Here is a 19,970-nt window from a genome sequence, read left to right as displayed (position 1 = left end):
AAATATGGTCTAATAAAAATCTACCAGAAATTTGTATCTATTAACAATGACCCACAAAAATCAAAATTTTATTATCACAACAGCCTATTATATAGGTACACACACATCTGCAAGCAGCGCCACCATTGCGGACATAATGTTTATGATGCCATTTCTTGCAACCCTTTTGACTGGTGTACCTTGAGTTTGAGCTCTGTTAGCGTTCTACTCATATGCAGGAAATTCAAAATGGCTTCCTGTTCTAGAAGTTTAGATGTAGTTTTTTAAAAATTGATGGATTTTCACCAATTTAAACATCAATTTAGATAGTTGCAGTGGCAATATAGTTTTCTGAGTGGAAATTTAAAGGGAAGAAAGCCATATATGCACTTTTTATTGTGATATATGTTTTCCAGCTTATTTTTACACAGAAATGAGCAATTTCAAGACGGTTTTTCATGATGCGGCTGTGCATTTACCCACAGGAAATGCATTTTAGATCATCAGGTTTTACCACTAGATGCCATCTAGTGGCAATCCTTCTATTTTTGAAGACTGATTGTAAACTTCTAGAACAGGAAGACATTTTGAACAGTCAATTTATAGTTTCACCCAACCAACAATTTTGATATGTGGCTTATGTGTTTCTGGTGAAAAATGTTGTGGTATGAATGATGGTGTACATCATTTCTGTTGCAAATGCGTACTTTTCAAGTAATTAAATATTGAAGTTATGCACTTATGCCTACATCTCCCCAATGATCTGGGGGGACCTGTGGGAAATCGGGGTTTTTGGGTGGGGAGCACTAATAAATCAAGTAATGCACATTGCAAAACAGGTTAAAATGAACAAGAACACATTAAAAATACAGTAGAGGCCCGATTTAATGAACTAATTCAGCCAAGGTCCTGTCCGCTAAAGTAAATTTTCTGTTAAATTGAACGAGTGAGTGTTGGTGTAACAGTGTTGCCAGAGCGGATTGTAAAAATGATACGTACCTAAAAATTCCCTAGTGTACACACACACATACAGTATATATATTATTGTAAGTGAATTATAGGCAGCACAATCGTGAATTACAAACGAACAGCAACGTGCAATAAATTTGTTGCAACGTGTGTGTGTGTATTTACCTAGTTGTACCTAGTTGTATTTTACGGGAAGGGGAGCTATGCTCGTGGGGTCCCGTCTTCATATCTCATTTTATCTAAACTATTTTTAAATTCATGTATTGTTTTTGCACACACCACTTTCTCATCTAACTTGTTCCAACTGTCTATTACTCTGTGAGGAAAGCTGTTCTTTTTCAAATCTCTTCTATAGCTGTCTTTTTTTATTTTCTTTCCGTGTCCTCTTGTATTTCTGTCATCCCATTTTATCAGATTCTCTCTATCAGTAATTTCTATGCCTTTCATGATTCTGTAAATAGCTATCAAATCTCCTCTCTCTCTTCTTTGCTCTAGTGTCTGTAGTTTAAGTTTTTGTAGTCTCTCTTCATATGATAGTTTTGAGAGTGTTGGTGCCAGTTTTGTGATTGCTCTTTGTATTCTTTCTAGTTTTTTTATACATTTTTTTGTACTTGGTGACCATATCGTTGCTGCATATTCCAATCTTGGTCTTATCAGGGTGATTAGGATTTTCCTTACCATTTCTTCATCCAGGTATGTAAATGCCACTTTGATTGTTCTTATTAAATTATAAGTTTCTCCAAAAATCTTATTTATATGTTTCTCAGGTGATATATTATTCATAACAATGACTCCCAGGTCCTTCTCATTTTCTACTTTTTTTATTCCTTCTTCTCCCAAATTATATGATCCTGTTATTCTGTTTTTGCTTTTTCCAAACTCCATTATACTACACTTTTTTGTATTGAACTCCATCTCCCACTTCCTACTCCATTCTTGTACTTTATTTAGATCTCTCTGTAGTGATTCACAATCTTCTTCAGTTTTCACTCTTTTCAGTAGTTTTGCATCATCTGCAAAGAAGCTCATATAGCTTTCAATTCCTTCATCCATATCATTAATATATATAGCAAACATTATTGGGGCCAGAACTGTTCCCTGCGGGACACCGCTTATTACTTCATTCCATTTTGAGTGCTGATCTCTTATCACTACTCTCATTTTTCTTTCTTGCAAAAAGTCTTCCATCCAATTTAGCAATTTACCTTGTATTCCTCCTTCATATTCTAATTTCTTAAGCAACTTCTTATGTGGTACTTTGTCAAAAGCTTTTTTTAGGTCTAGAAATGCACAATCAGCCCATCCATCTCTTTCTTGTATTATATCTATTAGCCTTGAATAGAAACATATTAAATTGGTGACGCATGATCGTCCTTGTCGGAATCCAAATTGTCTTGGATTTAGTACGTTGTTTTTTTCCAAGTATTTTACCCATCTACTTTTGATAATTCTTTCACATATTTTTGCTATTGTACTTGTTAGAGAGACTGGTCTATAGTTGGTAGGTTCTTCTTTATTTCCTCCTTTATATATAGGTACTATATTTGCTTTTTTCCAATCTTCTGGAACTTTTCCTTCTTTTAAGGAACTGCTTATTATGCTATGTATTTTGTCTGCCAGTTCATTCCTGCATTCTTTCAGAATCCAGTTTGCTATTTCATCTGGCCCATGCGATTTTCTGACATCAAAATTACCCAAGTGTGTCAATATTTCATTCTTTGTTACTTCTATTTCTTCCATAGGGGGGACTTTTTCTTTCCACTCAATCTCTTCAGGTTGTATATTTTCCCTTGTAAACACTGATTTAAAATGTTTGTTCATAATTTCTGCCATTTCCATTTCCTCAGTGTATTCAACTCCTCCTTGTCTTAATTTCTCCAAGTCTTGTTTGTTTTTCAGTTTATTGTTTACAAATCTGTAGAATAGTTTTGGTTGATCTTTACACTTTTCTATAACATCTTTTTCATATTTTCTTTTTTCCTCTCTGCACTTTTGTACATATTCATTTCTATAACCAGTATATATTTTCCATTTTTCAGGTCTTCTGTCTTTTTTCCATCTGGTCCAGGCTTTGTCTCTTTTGTCTTTTAACTCCCTACAACTTTTGTTGTACCAGCATTTTACATATTCTTTTTCTTGTTTTTGTCTTGGGACATACTTTTCCACTCCTTTTTTGTAAATTTTTGTCAAAATATTCCATTTCTCTTCCACTGATGTTTCTTCTTTGTATATTTCTTCCCAGTTTTCTTGTTGAAAGAATTCTCTTATTTTATCAAAGTTTGTTTTTTCATACATCATTCTTCCTTTTCTATATTGTTCATTTCTTTTGATATATTTTTCTTCATTAAGTTCCAGTTCAATCAATATGTGGTCACTTTTACCTATTGGTGTTTTATATTCAATCTTGTCCACTATTCTAGGTTCAGATGTAATTATTAAGTCTAGCCTCGATGGTTCTTCTTCATTTCTATACCTAGTGTTCTCTTGTATCCATTGTGTCATTGAATGGTCAGTAATCATCTCAAGTAGAGCATTTCCCCATGAGTCATCACCACTCTTTACTGTCATTTCTTCCCAGCAGATTTCTTTGCAATTAAAGTCGCCCATCATAACTATTCTTCCTCCGTCTTCCATTATTTTAGTTAATGCTATCTTTGTGTCCTCTAACATACTTTTATGTTCACTCTCCTCCCATGAGGCTGTTTTCGGAGGCACATAATTGATCACAAATTTTCTTCTCTTCTTATCTCCGTCTTCCACTTCTATCATAATCATCTCTACTGTATTCTTTCCATATATGACACCTTTCACGTTTATATCCTTCTTAGTCAGGAACATAACTCCACCCCCTTGTTTTTTCTCTCTGTTTCTAATCCAATAATTGTATGCATCATGTCCTACACTGTTGGGTGGTAGTGGGCCTTTTAATTTTGTTTCTACAATTCCCATTATGTCCGGTTCTTTTTCTTTCAAATAATCATTCAGTTCATTCAATCCTGTTATCAATCCATCTATATTTGTGTAAGACGCTCTTAGTTTTCTGCCACTTCCATTGTGTTCTCTGTTTCCCTTATGTTTTTCTTTTGTATGTCGAACTGCTTTATTTTCATGTTCACTACTCTCCAATAGAATCTCTCTTTCTCTGACTCCGTTCTTTCCTCGTTTTTTGCCTTAGCTTCAAGTCTTTTCTGCTTTTCTGCCTCTCTTTCCTCCTTATTCATTTCTCTTTTTATCCATACCTTTTTATATTGATCATTTGTTGCTAGTTTCCCTGTTTTGGATAGAATTTTCTCTGCCGTTGTTTGTGACCTGAATTTAATCTTAATTGGTCTGGTCTTATCTGTACTATATTTTCCGAGTCTGAATTTTTCCTCAATTTCCTTTATAATTTCTGGTTCATCTTCCTGGACTAATTTTAATAAACTGCTTACTCTTTCATTTTCCTCCTTGATTCTTGCGGTTCTATCTGGGTTATGTTTCTCTTCCATTCCTAATATAATTATACATTTCTTTTTGTCAGCTAATTCTCTTACTATATTCTCCTTCTGTCTCATCACTTTAATAACTGAGTCTTCATTATGTTCTTTCAATTGCTGTTTGACTATGTCAGTGAATGAGACCTTATTCCCTTCTTGGGTTGTCCTCCAATTTTTAGCTTCTGTATCTATTTTCTCTCTGTTTTCATTACTATTCTTCTTCAATTTCTCATTCTCCTCCTTTACATTTCCTAACTGTCTTTTTAGGTCCTCTATTTCTTCAGTTAAGTTTCTGTTTGCCTTCTCTAGTTGTTCCAACCTTTCAATTCTTTGGAAAATGGAGTCAACATTACCTAACTTACGTTCCAAGTCCTCTATCACCTTATCAACTCTCTCTCCTCTAGTCTTATCAGTCGGGGGTGAGGGGTTGTGTCCACCCCACCCTCTTTAAATCCCTGGAACATATTCTCGTCACTTTCTACTGTATTGCTCCTCTCTATACTTCTAATCTTTACATTTTTATTAGACATTTCATCCTCACTCAGCCTTTTGTTTACCTTTCGCTTGTCTGGCTGGGCCAAGTCTACTCCCTCCTCATTTCCTTCCATTTCCCTCAGTAATCCCTCCCCTTTTCCTCTTTCCCTACTTTCCCACTACTCCACGAGCAATTTCCCCCCCACCCTGTAAAAACACTAGGCACTTCTCTTTGCGTTGGGATCCACAGACTTCAGTTTTCTTCAGAACGTCATCCAAGCCGTCCATTCGCTGAAGTGTGTGTGTGTGTGTGTGTGTGTGTGTGTCGTGTAACAATGATATGAGCTGTCTGTGAATTTTGCGGAATATTAGTCATAGCTTCGTGTTTGGTTCGATGTACATAATTCTAGCGATTAATAGGACTGGGCAGTTGGTTTTTTGGATAGTGAGCGTTATTGTTGTATTGTTGCAGAAAACGTAGTTCGTTGTTATAGAAGTGTTTTTCGTGGTGATTACTCTCGCATACTGATTTTGAATTTTCCCATCAACTTACTGTTTCATTATTTTGTTTTCCTATTATACCGTCTATTTCTACTTGAATATATTTCTGCTACAATTATACTTTATACATATACTGAATTATATATTATTGTATATATATCATAGTACGTATATATATACAGACGCTCCTCTACTTACGTTCATTCGTTTTACGTTTTTTCGATTTTACATTTGAACTGTAAAAAAATATTGTAAAAAATAAATAAATGGAGTGAATTTTTTAGTTTAGCGCGCTCTCCGTAGTTCAAACGATACTTGCGCATGACGCTGCGTCCATTGTTTACATTTCACAAACGATAAACTGATAATGCCTAGCCTCATCCTCCTCCCCCTCCTCCATCTCAATTTATGTTGCTTGAATTTAATTTAATTGAAATTAATGTTATTATTTTACAATGTTATGTGTATAATTAATGATTTAGGGGTGTTTTATAAGATACGGTAATAGAATTTACGGATGTATAGTACAGTAACAATTTACGTTCATTTTCAACTTACGTTCGGCCTTTCGGTACGTAACTAAAACGTAAGTTGAGGAGTGTCTGTATATATATTTATATACCTCCAAAATACTAAATTATAAATTTTTCCTTGACTCCACCACCACAATCTGGTAACATCTGGTAACATTGGACTCTTGAGACACGCATGTGGCCAGTTGACGGAAAATGCTCAACTTAGCGGACCGTTCCGGCTAAATTGAGCTATTTCCATAGACACACGTCTGGCCAGCTAGCGGAAAATGGTCAACTTAGCGGACCATTTCCGCTAAGTTGAGCATTTTCGTTATTGCTATTTGCAGTTCGCTAATTTGAGCTTCCGCTAAATTGATATCCGTTAAATCGGGCTTCTACTGTATATAGAAAAATCATAAATTTCACCTTTGAGATCCGGAGTATGGTCGGCTAACACAAGCTGTATCCATGTTTGTTTACCAATGATTCAAAATATTTGTCGCTATATTTGGCGAAGGGCACTCCACCCACGCAGGAGTTGCTAACCGTAAACTAACATAACCTATCCTAACATAACATAACCAATCCTAATGTAACCTAACCAAACCTAACGTAGCATAACCTAACCTATCCTAACCAAACGTAACCTAAGCACACCTAACGTAACCAAACCTTACGTAACGTAACCTAACCTATCCTAACGTAACGTAACCTAACCAGTTACGTTAGTTTACAGTTAGCAACTCCTGCATGGGTGGAGTGCCCTTCGCTAAATGTAGTGGATATAGCGACAAATATTTTGAATCATTGGTAAACAAACATGGCTACCGCTCACATTAGCCGACCGCACTCTGGACCTCAAAGGTGAAATTTATGTTTTTTATGTGTTCTTGTTAATTTTATACCTGTTTTGCAACGCGCATTACTCGATCTATTAGCGCTCCCCACCCAAAAACCCCTATTTCCCACAGGTCCCCCCAGATTGTTGGGGAAATGTAGGCATAAGTGTATAACTTCAAAACAAAGGATTACAAAGGTGCAGCATGCCGACAGAAGACCTTTTGGTCCATAACTAGGTCGGGTGCAAAAAAAATGGATAATAATAAATAAATAAATAAATAAATAAAATATAATTATATAATAATTACTTGAAAAGTACGCATTTGTGACAAATTATATACACCATCGTTCATATCACAACATTTCTAACCAGAATCGCATAAGTCACATATCAAATTCGTTGGTTGGGTGAAATTATAAATTGACCTTTAGAACCACCTACGCATGCATTGAATGCTACCAGAGTTCAAACTCAGGAGGACCTTATTGAATGGGTCGCTCAAAATTGCGGCAGCAAAATTCCATCTGCGAAGGTGACACCACCGACAGATTCACATGTACAGTACTGTCTTAATCGTTGCCATGGCAACATGATTGGTGTTAATAACATAAATGGAAGGTCCTACATTGTTTTTGACATGGTCAGGTGATTTATTGACCAATAATACCATCATATACCAAGTTACATTTAAATTGGATTTTATGGATTATTTTAACAACTTAATCATTGCCATGGAAATGCAAATTTGGTGTGATGCAGATTTCCCACATTGTTTTTGACATACCCACGTGCTTTGTTGACCCATAAAACCAAAATGCGTGCTTTCCAAACTTCATTAAAATTGGGCCAGTGGTTTACAGTTTGTATATTTCTTTACCAAAATCTTTACAAATTACCACCCTTAATTCTAATTCTCATCTTTTGTTGTAATAAACTATAGTCTAGCCAAAAATTTGAATAGAAAAAAAAAAAAATTGTATCTCCCTTATTTTTCATGCTATTTCAAAAATTTAAAAAGTATTTTGTTTCTAATGAAAATCAATTGAATCTCTGTGGAAACTGATCTTATTTAAAGCTACATGTGGATTTATAAAATTCAATTAAGAACACAACCCCCCACGCATTACCTAGGACCTGTCACTTGGTCTTGGATAACACTTCTCCTGTGTCAAAATTGCCAGTACCAAAGTCTAGATATACTTACAATCCAAACTCTCTGAGGAACCCCTTAAGGTATCCTCTATCTTCTTCCCTACACACACGAGGTCTCATTGTTCCTACAAATTAAAATAAATTTGAAGACACTCTTTTTTCTTGAAATGAACTTCTCCCATAACTGCTTTCAGCAGCGTCTTGCACTCAGCTGATTCAGATGTAAACAGTCAATTGAGCTTCCGCATTTCATTTCGGGCCTCATTTTCTTTTTCCTATTAAATGAAAAAAATATAAGTGAATATGTACAGTATCATTTCAAGTTTTGTATAGTCTCTGATTATAACAGCTTAAACTCTACTCCCTAGCCCAAACTGTAGTGTACTACATCACGTACTTCGTAAATTGTGGTCGTCCTACAGCGTCACTTTTCGGATGAAAAACTGTATGTACGCTCTCTACTGTATAGCAATATATATATATATATATATATATATATATATATATATATATATATATATATATACATATATATATATATACATATATATATATATATATATATATATATATATATATATACGTAGTAATTATTTTAAATAAAATTATATATATATATATATAAAATATATATATATATATATATATATATATATATATATATATATATATATATATATATACACACGTGCGTAATTAACCACTAGGAAATGTAAACTAACGAAGCAGAGCGCTTTCGTATTATTACATCTTCAGTGCAGATACAAAGAATGAATTCCTTATTTGTATCTGCACTGAAGATGTAATAATACGAAAGTGCTCTGCTTCATTAGTTTACTTTTCCTAGTGGTTACTTAAGCATTTGTGAACACACGCTCCTAGTGTTTTTATTGCATTGTGGATATATATGTATATATATATATATATATATATATATATATATATAAAAATATATATATGTGTGTGTGTGTGTGTGTGTGTCTGTGTGTGTGTGTCTGTGTGTGCGTGCGCATATGTGTGTGTGTGTGTGAAGTGTATTTACCTAGTTGTATTTTACGGGAAGGGAGCTATGCTCGTGGTGTCCCGTCTTCATATCTCATTTTATCTAAACTATTTTTAAATTGTGTGTGTGTGTGTGTGTGTGTGTGTGTGTGTGTGTGTGTGTGTGTGTGTGTGTGTGTGTGTGTGTGTGTGTGTGTGTGTGTGTGTGTGTGTGTTTGATTTACCATGGTCTTGGATCACGTATTGGACTCGTGATCGACAGCCATTTCCCTCCCGAAAATAGCTCATATGTGTGTGTGAGTGTGTGTGTGTGTGTGTGTGTGTGTGTGTGTGTGTGTGTGTGTGTGTGTGTGTGTGTGTGTGTGTGTGTTTGATTTACCATGGTCTTGGATCACGTATTGGACTCGTGATCGACAGCTATTTCCCTCCCGAAAATAGCTCATATGTGTGTGTGAGTGTGTGTGTGTGTGTGTGTGTGTGTGTGTGTGTGTGTGTGTGTGTGTGTGTGTGTGTGTGTGTGTGTGTGTGTGTGTGTGTGTGCGTGTGTGTGTGTGTGTGTGCGCGCGCGTGTGTTTACCTAGTTTACCTAGTTGTATTATACGGGAAGGGATCTGTGCTCGTAGTGACCAGTCTTTGTATCTTTCAGCATCTGGTTTGTTTTTAAAATCTTGCACAGTTTTTGCACACACTGTTGCCTCGTCCAATTTGTTCCAGACATCTACCACTCTGTGTGGGAAACTATTAATTTTCAGATATCTTCTGTAAATATCCTTTTTGAGTTTCTTTTCGTGTCTTGTTTTTCTTTTACCCCACTTTAATAAATCTTCTCTGTCAAGGACTTCCATCCCTTTCATGATTCTGTAAATGGCCAGTAGATCTCCTCTTTCTCTTCTTTGCTCCAGGGTTGGTAGTTCCAGTTTGGATAATCTTTGGTCGTATGTCAATTTTGAAAGTGTTGGTGCCATTTTTGTCGTTGCTCTTTGGATTCTTTCTAATTTCTTTATATTCTTTTTTGTACTGGGTGTCCATAGTGTCGCAGCGTACTCCAATCTTGGTCTTATTAGTGTGACTAATATTTTCTTTACCATTACTTCATCCAAGTAGTTAAAGGCCACCTTTATTGATGTTAGTAAATTGTAGGTTTCTCCGACTATTTCTTAATATGCTTGTCTGGTAACATGTCTTTGTTAATGATTACTCATAGGTCCTTTTCCGAGCTAATTTTTTTTTTTTTTTTTTTACTTCCTTTGTACCAATTTTCTATTGCCCTGATGTTCTATTTTTAATTTTTCCAAGCTCCATTATACTACATTTCTTGATGTTGAAGTTCACTTCCCACTTTTGGCTCCATTCCCAGACTTTATCCAGGTCTTTCTGTAGTGTCTCAGCCCTTTTCTGTACTTTCTTTAGTAGTTTTATTGCGTCATCTGCAAAGAAGTTCATGTAACTTTCAACACCTTCATCCATGTCATTTATATATATATATATATATATATATATATATATATATATATATATATATATATATATATATATATATATGGCAAACATTATCGGAGCTAATACAGAACCTTGCGGGACTCCACTTATCATTTCTTCCCAGGTTGAGTTTTTGTCTCTAAGTACCACCCTCATTTTTCTCCCGTTCAAGAAATCTTCCATCCATTTCAATAACTTTCCTTGTACACCTCCTATCATTTCGAGTTTTCTTAGTAGATTTTTGTGTGGTATTTTATCAAATGCCTTTTGTAAATCTAGGAAAGCACAATCAGCCCATCCTTTTCTTGCATTATTTCTATTAGCCTCGAGTAAAAACAAATCAAGTTAGTGGTACATGATCTTCCGTGTCTAAAGCCAAATTGTTTTGTATTAGCCAATTAGGTATATTATTTTCTTCCAGATGTTTAATCCATCTACTCTTGTTCATATATTTTGGCTTTTGTGCTTGTAAGGGTGACCAAGATGTTTCGGCCAGATTGAACCATTTCTGTCGGTCAGATCGATGGAGGTGAAGTCACCCCTCCGCATTGTTTTGTCTCCCCTCTCCCCCCTTGTGGTTGCTACCTGATACATTTAAATACAACTGTATCCCTTTCATTTAGTCTGAAGATTTAATATACGAAAGTACTTACTGTCTACAAGTTTCCCTTCTCTTGTGGTTATTTTGCATATATATATATATATATATATATATATATATATATATATATATATATATGAGTTGCTAAATGTGAAGGACGATAGGGAGGGAAAGGTAGTTACAGTGGGAAATGCTAAGAAAATGACTGTGATGAGTGAGGAAAATGGAGGAGAAATAAGGAAGGATGAAGTGAAAGCAGTTGTTAAGATGATGAGAGCAGGTAAGGCACCTGGTCTGGATGGATGTCATGCAAAATGTCTAAAAAAAAAAAAAAGAGGTACAGTGATGGTGGACTGGCTGGTGAGGTTATTTAATGTTTGTTTAAGAGAGGGTAGAGTGTCGGAGGACTGGAGGAGTGCCTGTATAGTTCCACTTTACAAGGGAAAAGGGGACAAGTGTAAGTGTAGTAGTTTCAGAGGGATTAGCTTGTTAAGTGTAGCTGGGAAGGCTTATGGGAAGATCTTGACTGAGAGGATTAGGAGAGGAACAGAGGGAATAATTGGTGAGGTACAGTGTGGGTTTAGGAAAGGTAGAGCTTGTGTAGATCAAATTTTTGGGGTAAGGCAGACATGCGAGAAAGCTATAGGAAAAAGTAAGGATGTTTCTTTGGGTTCTATGGATCTGGAAAAGGCTTATGACAGGGTAGACAGGAAGGCACTGTGGGAGATATTGCAGATATACGGGATAGGAGGAAAGCTTTTAGGAGCTGTCAAGAGTTTTTATAAGAGTAGAGCTTGTGTCAGGATTAGAAATAGAGAGAGTGAGTGGTTTGAGGTAAAGGTGGGACTTCGTCAGGGATGTGTTATGTCACCCTGGCTGTTCAATTTATACATGGATGGGGTGGTGCGAGAGATAAATGCAAGGGTGGTGGGTCAGGGATTGGAGATGGTTAGAGAAAATTGAGAAAAGTGGGAGGTAAGCCAGCTGTTGTTTGTGGACGACACTGCGCTTGTAGCAGGGTCAGAGGAGGGATTGAGGAAGTTAGTGACAGAGTTTGGGAAAGTGTGTGAAATAAGGAAGTTGAAGATAAATGTGGGTAAAAGTAAGGTGATGAGATATACAAGGGGAGAAAGTGGCAGCAGACTGGAAGTGAGTATTAAGGGAGAGAGACTGGAGGAAGTGGTTGGTTTTAGATACTTGTGTGCGAATGTGGCGGGAAAGGGAGGAGTAGAGGTGGAGGTAGAATGTAGATTGGGAGAAGCGAGTAAATGCCTTGGTGTAAAACGTGTAATGAGAAATAGACGTTTGGGAATGGATGGTAAGAGATTGTATGGAGTGATTGTATCAACAAACCTGTATGGGGCAGAAACATGGAACATAAGAGAGGAAGAGAGGAGTTTGAATGTGATTGGAATGAGGTGTCTGAGAAGTATGATAGGGATTACTAGGCTGGATAGAATGAGAAATGAGGAGGTGAGGAGGAGAACGGGGATGGAAAGGGAGTTGGGAGATAGGGTGGATGAAAGAGTATTAGGATGGTTTGGACACATGGAAAGAATGAGTGAAGAAAGACTAGTAAAAGAGGTGTGGAAGGCAGAGGTGGAAGGAGTGAACATGAGGGGGCGACCTAGGATGACATGGATGGGGTAAAAGGGGCTTTGGGGAAGAGGGGAATATCTGTTGAGGAAGGACGGGAGAGGACAGAAGACAGGGGTGAGTGGAGAATAATTGTATATGGATGATGTTGTGATGCATGAGGTGGAGTGGGTGGGGGATGGGGGAGGGCGAGGGAGTATGTGTGATAAAAATTTGGCGCAGCCGGAAGGGATTTCTCCCCGTCTTCTCCTTTTCTGCATGAAGGGACGGAGGGGGGGGGTCGCCGATTTAATGAAGCGGCTTTGCTGTGGATGTGCTGTGCCTTGCAACACTGCTTCTGACCCAGGGTAGTGGACAAGATGCAGGGATGCCCCTGTCATCCAGGAGGTTGTGGCAACACGCCGCCACTGCTGTAGTGTCCCCATATTGCACATAGCTTTATTGTAAATAAATTTGTAATCTTGGTAAAATCATTATTGTACGTCAATTATAATCAAATCATATGTTGTAAATATTGTACCACATTCAAGAATGGCCATCGTATTGTGGAATCTATTTGTACATAACATTATTTGCATACTTTGTACAGAACATTAATGTATTCATCGTGTATTATGTATGTCATGGCGGACGGGCGGATCAAATACAATTCTAAAAAGTTTCTATCTTCATGGAAGACTTCTACTACAAGGTGCCAAGATAAAAGGACGGGAAAATAGTGGAGGGGATTGGAATGTGAGAGGGATGAATTGCGTGGGTGTGGATTTCAAGCCTTTGAGTAATGGCTACCTCCCTTATTAGGGGGGAAAAAGCCTTTGGTATATGTATACATACCTTTATGTTTAGCTTTTGTAGATTACGAGACAGCCTTTGACTCAGTAGACGAAGTAGCATTACTAACTCACCACGCAAGCAGGGTTCAAACGAACAGATCGTAAAGGTTCTAGAAAAGATTTATGCGAAAGGCACCGCTGTAATTTGACTACATAAGGATACAGAAAAATATAAAAATCGAGAAAGGAATACGGCAAGGCGATATACCATTTCACGTAAATTGTTTACAGCTTACTTGGAAAAGATTTTCAGAAGATAGAGTTGGAGAGAGAAAGGTTTGAAGATTAATGGCGAATATTTCAACTTCCTAAGATTTGCGGATGACATTATTCTTATTTCAGAAAGAGCAGAAGACTTGCAAGATATGTTGAGTGATCTTAACAAGGAAAGTCTCACAGTAGGTTTAAAAATGAATAAGAGTAAAACCAAAGTAATGCTCAATAAGAAAGTTCAAAGTAAAGAGGTTATAATCGATGGTGAGTCTTGAAGAGTATAATTATTTAACCCAGGTGGTGAAAGTGACCAAAGATCATGACGAAATAAAATGACGTATTACAATTGGTTGGAAAGTGTTTGGTAAGTATAATAAAGTCCTAAGAGGCTCACTACCTTTACGTTTGAGACGTAAAGTTTACAATCAATATATTCTGCCAGCAATAATCTACGGGTGTGAGACTTGGACAATGACGAAGGTGATGGAGACAAAGCTGAGGACTGCACACTGGGAAATGGAGAGATCAATTATGGGAATAATGCCGAGAGACTTAAAGAGAGCAAGTTTGGTGAGGGAGCAGAATAGAGTGAAATATATTGTGGAGGCGGTAAAAGAGAGGAAGTGGAATTGGACAGGTAAGTTAGTACAAACGACTGATGAACGATAGAACGTGTTACTGAGTGGACGCCGCGAGATGGGAAGCGTGGAAGTGGGAGACCAGACAAGGTGGATAGACGAGATTGAGAGGTTTGCAGGAGTGACGTGGCAAAGGTTTAGGCGGTCGTGTGAATCATGGAATGCTATTAAAGAAGCTTCTGTACAGCAGTGGACTCAGGACGGCTGATTTTATTAATTTTATATATATATATATATATATATATATATATATATATATATATATATATATATATAAGGATGTCTTCATATATATATATATATATATATATATATATATATATATATATATATATATATCAATACTGCGAACAAGGCGACGTATTGAACAAGTTAACAAGAAAGTTGTGAGTTGTCATCATGTTATCATATACAACATTTCTTGCCAGAGGGAGAACCTGCCTAAGTATACGCATGTATATATATATATATATATATATATATATATATATATATATACACACACACATATATATATATACATATATATATATATATATATATATATATATATATATACATTAAGGATGGTGGAGAAAGAAACGAGGAAATTGACGAATTTGTTGCTGACGTTTCGACCTCACAGTGTCTTTGTTAAAACTTACAACGTTTGGTCATAATCGGACAAAATATGAATGTAGGACATAAGCCCCTTCATGCAATCACCAAAGGTGGACATAACACCCCCTTCCGAGTACATTTATGTATACTGAGACTAAGAAACAAAATTCAACATTGCAAATCCCCTGCCTCTCATCAGCGTCTAGTTGACATTAAAGAAATAGCAGAAGTATTCATTAAACTCAAGTTTATTAAACAGTTCAACTGATGTATACATGTATATAATATTTGACAAAAAGAGAACATATATTCAACTACAGTGAAGTGAATAGTTACAATCAGTTTAGCCTTTTGTTGTGCGAGATGCCTTTCAAGAATTCTGGGAGAGTTTTCGTTCCTTGATCGAACTGCAAACACAGGTTTTGTAGGCGCTTCTGTAGCTACCGTGTGCAACGTTTGATGCGTTTGGCTGGGGGCTCACAAACGAGAAACAAAAGGAAGAAGAACGGTGAGCCATTGTCAACTGCGGGTGGACAACGTCCTCGAGAGGGCAACTAGGGAGAGCTTAAATTTTGTTGGCAATGGGTATTAAAGAAGTTAGGTGGGGTGAGATATTGAACATGACCCTATTTTGTTCAATTATGTTGGTTCCTTGTATGATGACTACTTCCAAACATTTTCTTCGGATCTTGTCGGGCTCACGTATCAGAAGTTCCGCATTTTCCCAGTCCATCAGGTGGTTGTGACTGTTCCTGTATGCAACACATGCATTGGTGGTGACATCACGGCGGACATCGTAACGGTGTTCTCGTATCCGGGTTTTCAGATCGCGTTATGTTTCCCCAATGTAGGATGTGAAAAATTAAGTCGTGTAAGTGATTATCAATTGCAATTTGGAACACCTCCGTTTGTATGACAAAAGCGGATTAAAAGAAGTCATTCATTTGTAATTGCAATTTGATTTTTTGCAACACCTTTTCTCTCAGAGGTCAGAAAAAATACACAAATAATTAAATATTTGATAAATAAAGAAATGTACCATGTATATACTGGGGGGCTAATGTCCACTTTGGTGATTTCAGGTAGGGGCTTATATCCAAGAGGTTTATGTCCAGTGGGGCTCTCGTCCGTCCATGACAAAATATGCACACACCGCCTTCTTCTCACAGGCCACCTGGGAGAGCTTACTGCCGGATTTTTATTATTTTCTGAAATTATTACATGGTTGGTAGGTTTTGCCAGACATACGAAACTTTCCCTATAATTTATGTTTCACTGATATTAATATAAGCAGCTTCAACTGTTTTTCTCAACCTTTTTGTATATCCTTTATTAAGAACAACCGCATTATTCCGGTCAGGGAGATTATCTTGTTCTTCAATGTGCCTAACAAAAGAATTAGTTGTCCGATGTGTTTTTACATCAATTTTATGTTCAATTAACCTTTTTGTAAGTCCTCGACCAGATTCTACATAGTATACTGAAGGGCAACTTTTACACGGAATCTTATATACGACACTATTTTCCTACTATTTCCTCGTTTCTTTCTCCACCATCATTCAAAAAACTGTCAGCATTTTTATTCAACACACACACACACGCACACACACACACACACACACACACACACACACACACACACACACACACACACACACACACACAAATAAATATATATATATATATATATATATATATATATATACATATATAAATAAATATATATATATATATATATATATATATATATATATATATATATATATATATATATATATATATATACTAGTATAAATGGGCAGTAACTTCTCATATAGACATGTTTGAAGACCAGAGCTAATTCTGTATCCACTATCTCGGTGATTTTCTTAATTTTCCGAATGGATTGTTTATACCTCAAAGGGAGGTTAAACACAAGGTTTCCGAGTTCCATGGTGTTATTTGATAGAAGAACATTACGCAAAAATAGAATACAAGCTTTCAGTAGACTCATACAACCATCTTCAGCAGACTGGAAGTGAATATTAAGGGAGAGAGACTGGAGGAAATTATAAATTTTAGATATTTGGGTGCGAATGTGGCGGGAAAGGGAGGAGTGGAGGTGGAGGCAGAATGTAGATTGGGAGAAATAAGTAAATGCCTTGGTGGATTAAAAAGTGTAATGAGAAATAGACATTTGGGAATGGATGCTAAGAGGCGATTGTATGAAAGAGTGATTGTGCCGACAGTATTGTACGGGGGCAGAAACATGGAACATAAGAGAGGAAGAGAGAAGAAGTTTGAATGTGCTTGAGATGAGGTGTCTGAGAATTATGATAGGGGTTACTAGGCTGGATAGAATGAGAAATGAGGAGGTGAGGAGGAGAACGGGGGTGGAAAGGGAGTTGGGAGATAGGGTGGATGAAAGAACATTGGGATGGTTTGGACACATGGAAAGAATGAGTGAAGAAAGACTAGTAAAAGAGGCGTGGAAGGCAGAGGTGGAAGGATTGAACATGAGGGGGCGACCTAGGATGAGATGGATGGATGGAGTAAAAGGGGCATTGGGAAAGTGGGGAATGTCTGTTGAGGAAGGACGGGAGAGGACAGAAGATAGAGGTGAATGGAGAATGGTTGTGTATGGATGATGCTTTGATGGATGAGCGGTAGTGGGTGGGAGATGGAGGGTGAGGGAGTATGTGTGAGAAATAAATTGACACAGCCCGACGGGATTTCTCCCCGTTTTCTCATTTTCTGCATGAGGGGACGGAGGGGGGGGGGGTTGCCGATTTAATGAAGCGGCCTTGCTGTTGATGTGCTGTCTTGCGACATTGCTTCTGACCCAGGGCGATGTGCAAGATGCAGGGATGACCCCTCATCCAGAAGGTGCCAAGATAAGAGGGAGGGAAGAGGGTGGAGGGGAGTGGAGTATTTTGGGGATGGAATGGGTAGGAGTGTTTCTTATGCCTTTGTTTTTTGGCTACCTCCCTTATAAGGAGGAAAAGCCTTTGGTATATGTATGTATGTATATATATGTATATATATATATATATATATATATATATATATATATATATATATATGTGTGTGTGTGTGAGTGTGTGTGTGTGTGTGTGTGTGTGTGTGTGTGTGTGTGTGTGTGTACACACACAATATATATAAGACAAATGGAAATAAGCTTCACCGCAAAGACTCAAACCGATCTCAACATTATTGATCAAATGTACGTAGACCTAAGGCAAAGACAAAAACCCGTGTAGCAACCATTTTTGACCTCTAATATGCTGATGACGCTCCTTACTTATCCAACCCCATTGCGGCTGCTAAATATCGACAGAAAATCGTCACCCAAGTCAACTTCTCTGCAGAGAATTTTTAGAAGACCACCGTGCAGATGGAGGAAAAAATATATAATGCACACTGGCCTTAAGCAGTATAATATGTGAACTGATCAACTTGAGACATTGCCAGCCACTGCCATGAGACGAGAGCATGGTGTCTCCCTTGCCTGATTATGGAATCTCTACCCCAGCCTCTGGAAGGCGCTGTGCTTCTGAACTCGGTCTCTGCAGCCATCCACGAAACCAAGAGCGATGCAACAACTCACATCATCATATCATCATTCACGCGGGAAAGAATCAAAGAATGTCGTCGACATCTCGACGGACTAGCACAAGGAAGTGAGACCGCTGGGCTTCCAGATCTCATTTAGGGTGTTTACTGGGGGGATTTTTGAATGAGAAGGAAAAGGAGAAGGAGTACGGGAAGAAGCTGAAGGAGGAGTGGGAGGGAGTGAAGGATAGAGTAGAGGTAGGTGTGGAGGAGGAATGGGGATGGTTCAAGGAGGGAGTCACAGTGTGCAAGGATGGTGTGTGGAACAAGAAGGACAGGGGGAAATAGAAGAAAGGGTAGTGAATGGTGGGATGAGGAAACAAAGAAGGTTGTAGAAGAGAAGAAGCGAGCTTTCACAGATTGGTTACAAAATAGGACGAGGGAGTCATATGAGAGGTACAAAGAAAAGAAAAGAGAAGTAAAGCAAAAGGTAAAGGTTGCAAAGAGGAGAGCAGATGTGAAATGGGGTAAGAGTATGACAGAAAAATTTGAAAGTAATAAAAAGATGTTTTGGAAAGAAATTAAGAGAGGAAGAGGAGGCGAATCAAGTAGAGAAGAAAAGGTAAAAGGTGCAGATGGAGAGATGATAATGGAAGAGAAGGCAGTAAGGGGAAGATGGGCAGAATATTTTAGGGAGTTGCTATATGTGAAGGAGAATAGGGAAGGAAATATTGCTGCAGTGGGAAGTGCGAAGAAAATGAGAGTGATGAATGAGGAGAATGGAGGAGAAATAAGGAAGGATGAGGTGAAGGCAGTTGTTAAGATGATGAAAGCAGGTAAGGTCTGGATGGATGCCATGCGGAATGTCTGAAAAAGGGAGGTACAGTGATGGTGGACTGGTTGGTGAGGTTATCTAATGTTTGTTGGAGAGAGGGTAGAGTGTCGGAGGAATGGAGGAGTGCCTGTATAGTTCCTCTTTACAAGGGAAAAGGGGACAAGTGTGAGTGTAGTAGTTTCAGAGGGATTAGCTTGTTGAGTGTAGTTGGGAAGGCTTATGGGAGGATCTTGATTGAGAGGATTAGGAGAGGAACAGGAGTAATTGGTGAGGAACAGTGTGGATTTAGGACAGGTAGAGGTTGTGTAGATCAGATCTTTGTGGTAAGACAGATATGTGAGAAAGCTATAGGAAAGGGGAAGGATGTTTTTTTGGGCTTTTATGGATCTGGACAAGGCTTATGATAGGGTAGACAGGAAGGCACTGTGGGAGGTTATGCAGATATATGGGATAGGAGGAAAGCTTCTGGGAGCTGTCAAGAGTTTTTATGAGAATAGTAGAGCTTGTGTCAGGATTGGAAATGGAGAGAGTGAGTGGTTCGAGGTAAAGGTGGGACTTCGTCAAGGATGCGTTATGTCGCCCTGTCTGTTCAACTTATACATGGATGGGGTGGTGCGAGAGGTAAATGCAAGGGTGGTGGGTCAAGGATTGGAGATGGTTAAAGAAAATGGAGAAAAGTGGGAGGTGAGCCAGCTGTTGTTTGCGGACGACACTGCGCTTGTGGCAGGATCGGAG

General features: G+C 37.8%; 1 protein-coding gene across 3 annotated transcripts in view; it reads right to left on the bottom strand.

Moving 5' to 3' along the window:
* Positions 1–19,970, bottom strand: part of LOC143024649 (transmembrane protein 181) — an 86,011-nt gene that overhangs the window by 54,921 nt on the left and 11,120 nt on the right. The window contains exon 1 of one of the 3 annotated variants that reach the window (XM_076183588.1): positions 7,960–8,176. The exons of the other annotated variants lie outside the window; for them this stretch is intronic. Coding sequence (XP_076039703.1) covers positions 7,960–8,027 — 68 coding nt within the window. The 5' untranslated portion in view covers positions 8,028–8,176. Of the gene's footprint in view, positions 1–7,959; positions 8,177–19,970 lie in introns of those variants that run through there. 3 annotated transcript variants of the gene reach the window in all.

The sequence above is a fragment of the Oratosquilla oratoria genome, chromosome 4 (genome assembly GCF_046742065.1).
Source record: "Oratosquilla oratoria isolate Oo_2021 chromosome 4, ASM4674206v1, whole genome shotgun sequence".
Classification (NCBI taxonomy): Eukaryota; Metazoa; Arthropoda; class Malacostraca; order Stomatopoda; family Squillidae; genus Oratosquilla; species Oratosquilla oratoria.
Note: the sequence above shows the minus strand (reverse complement) of the source record. Positions and strands in the feature narration are given on the sequence as shown.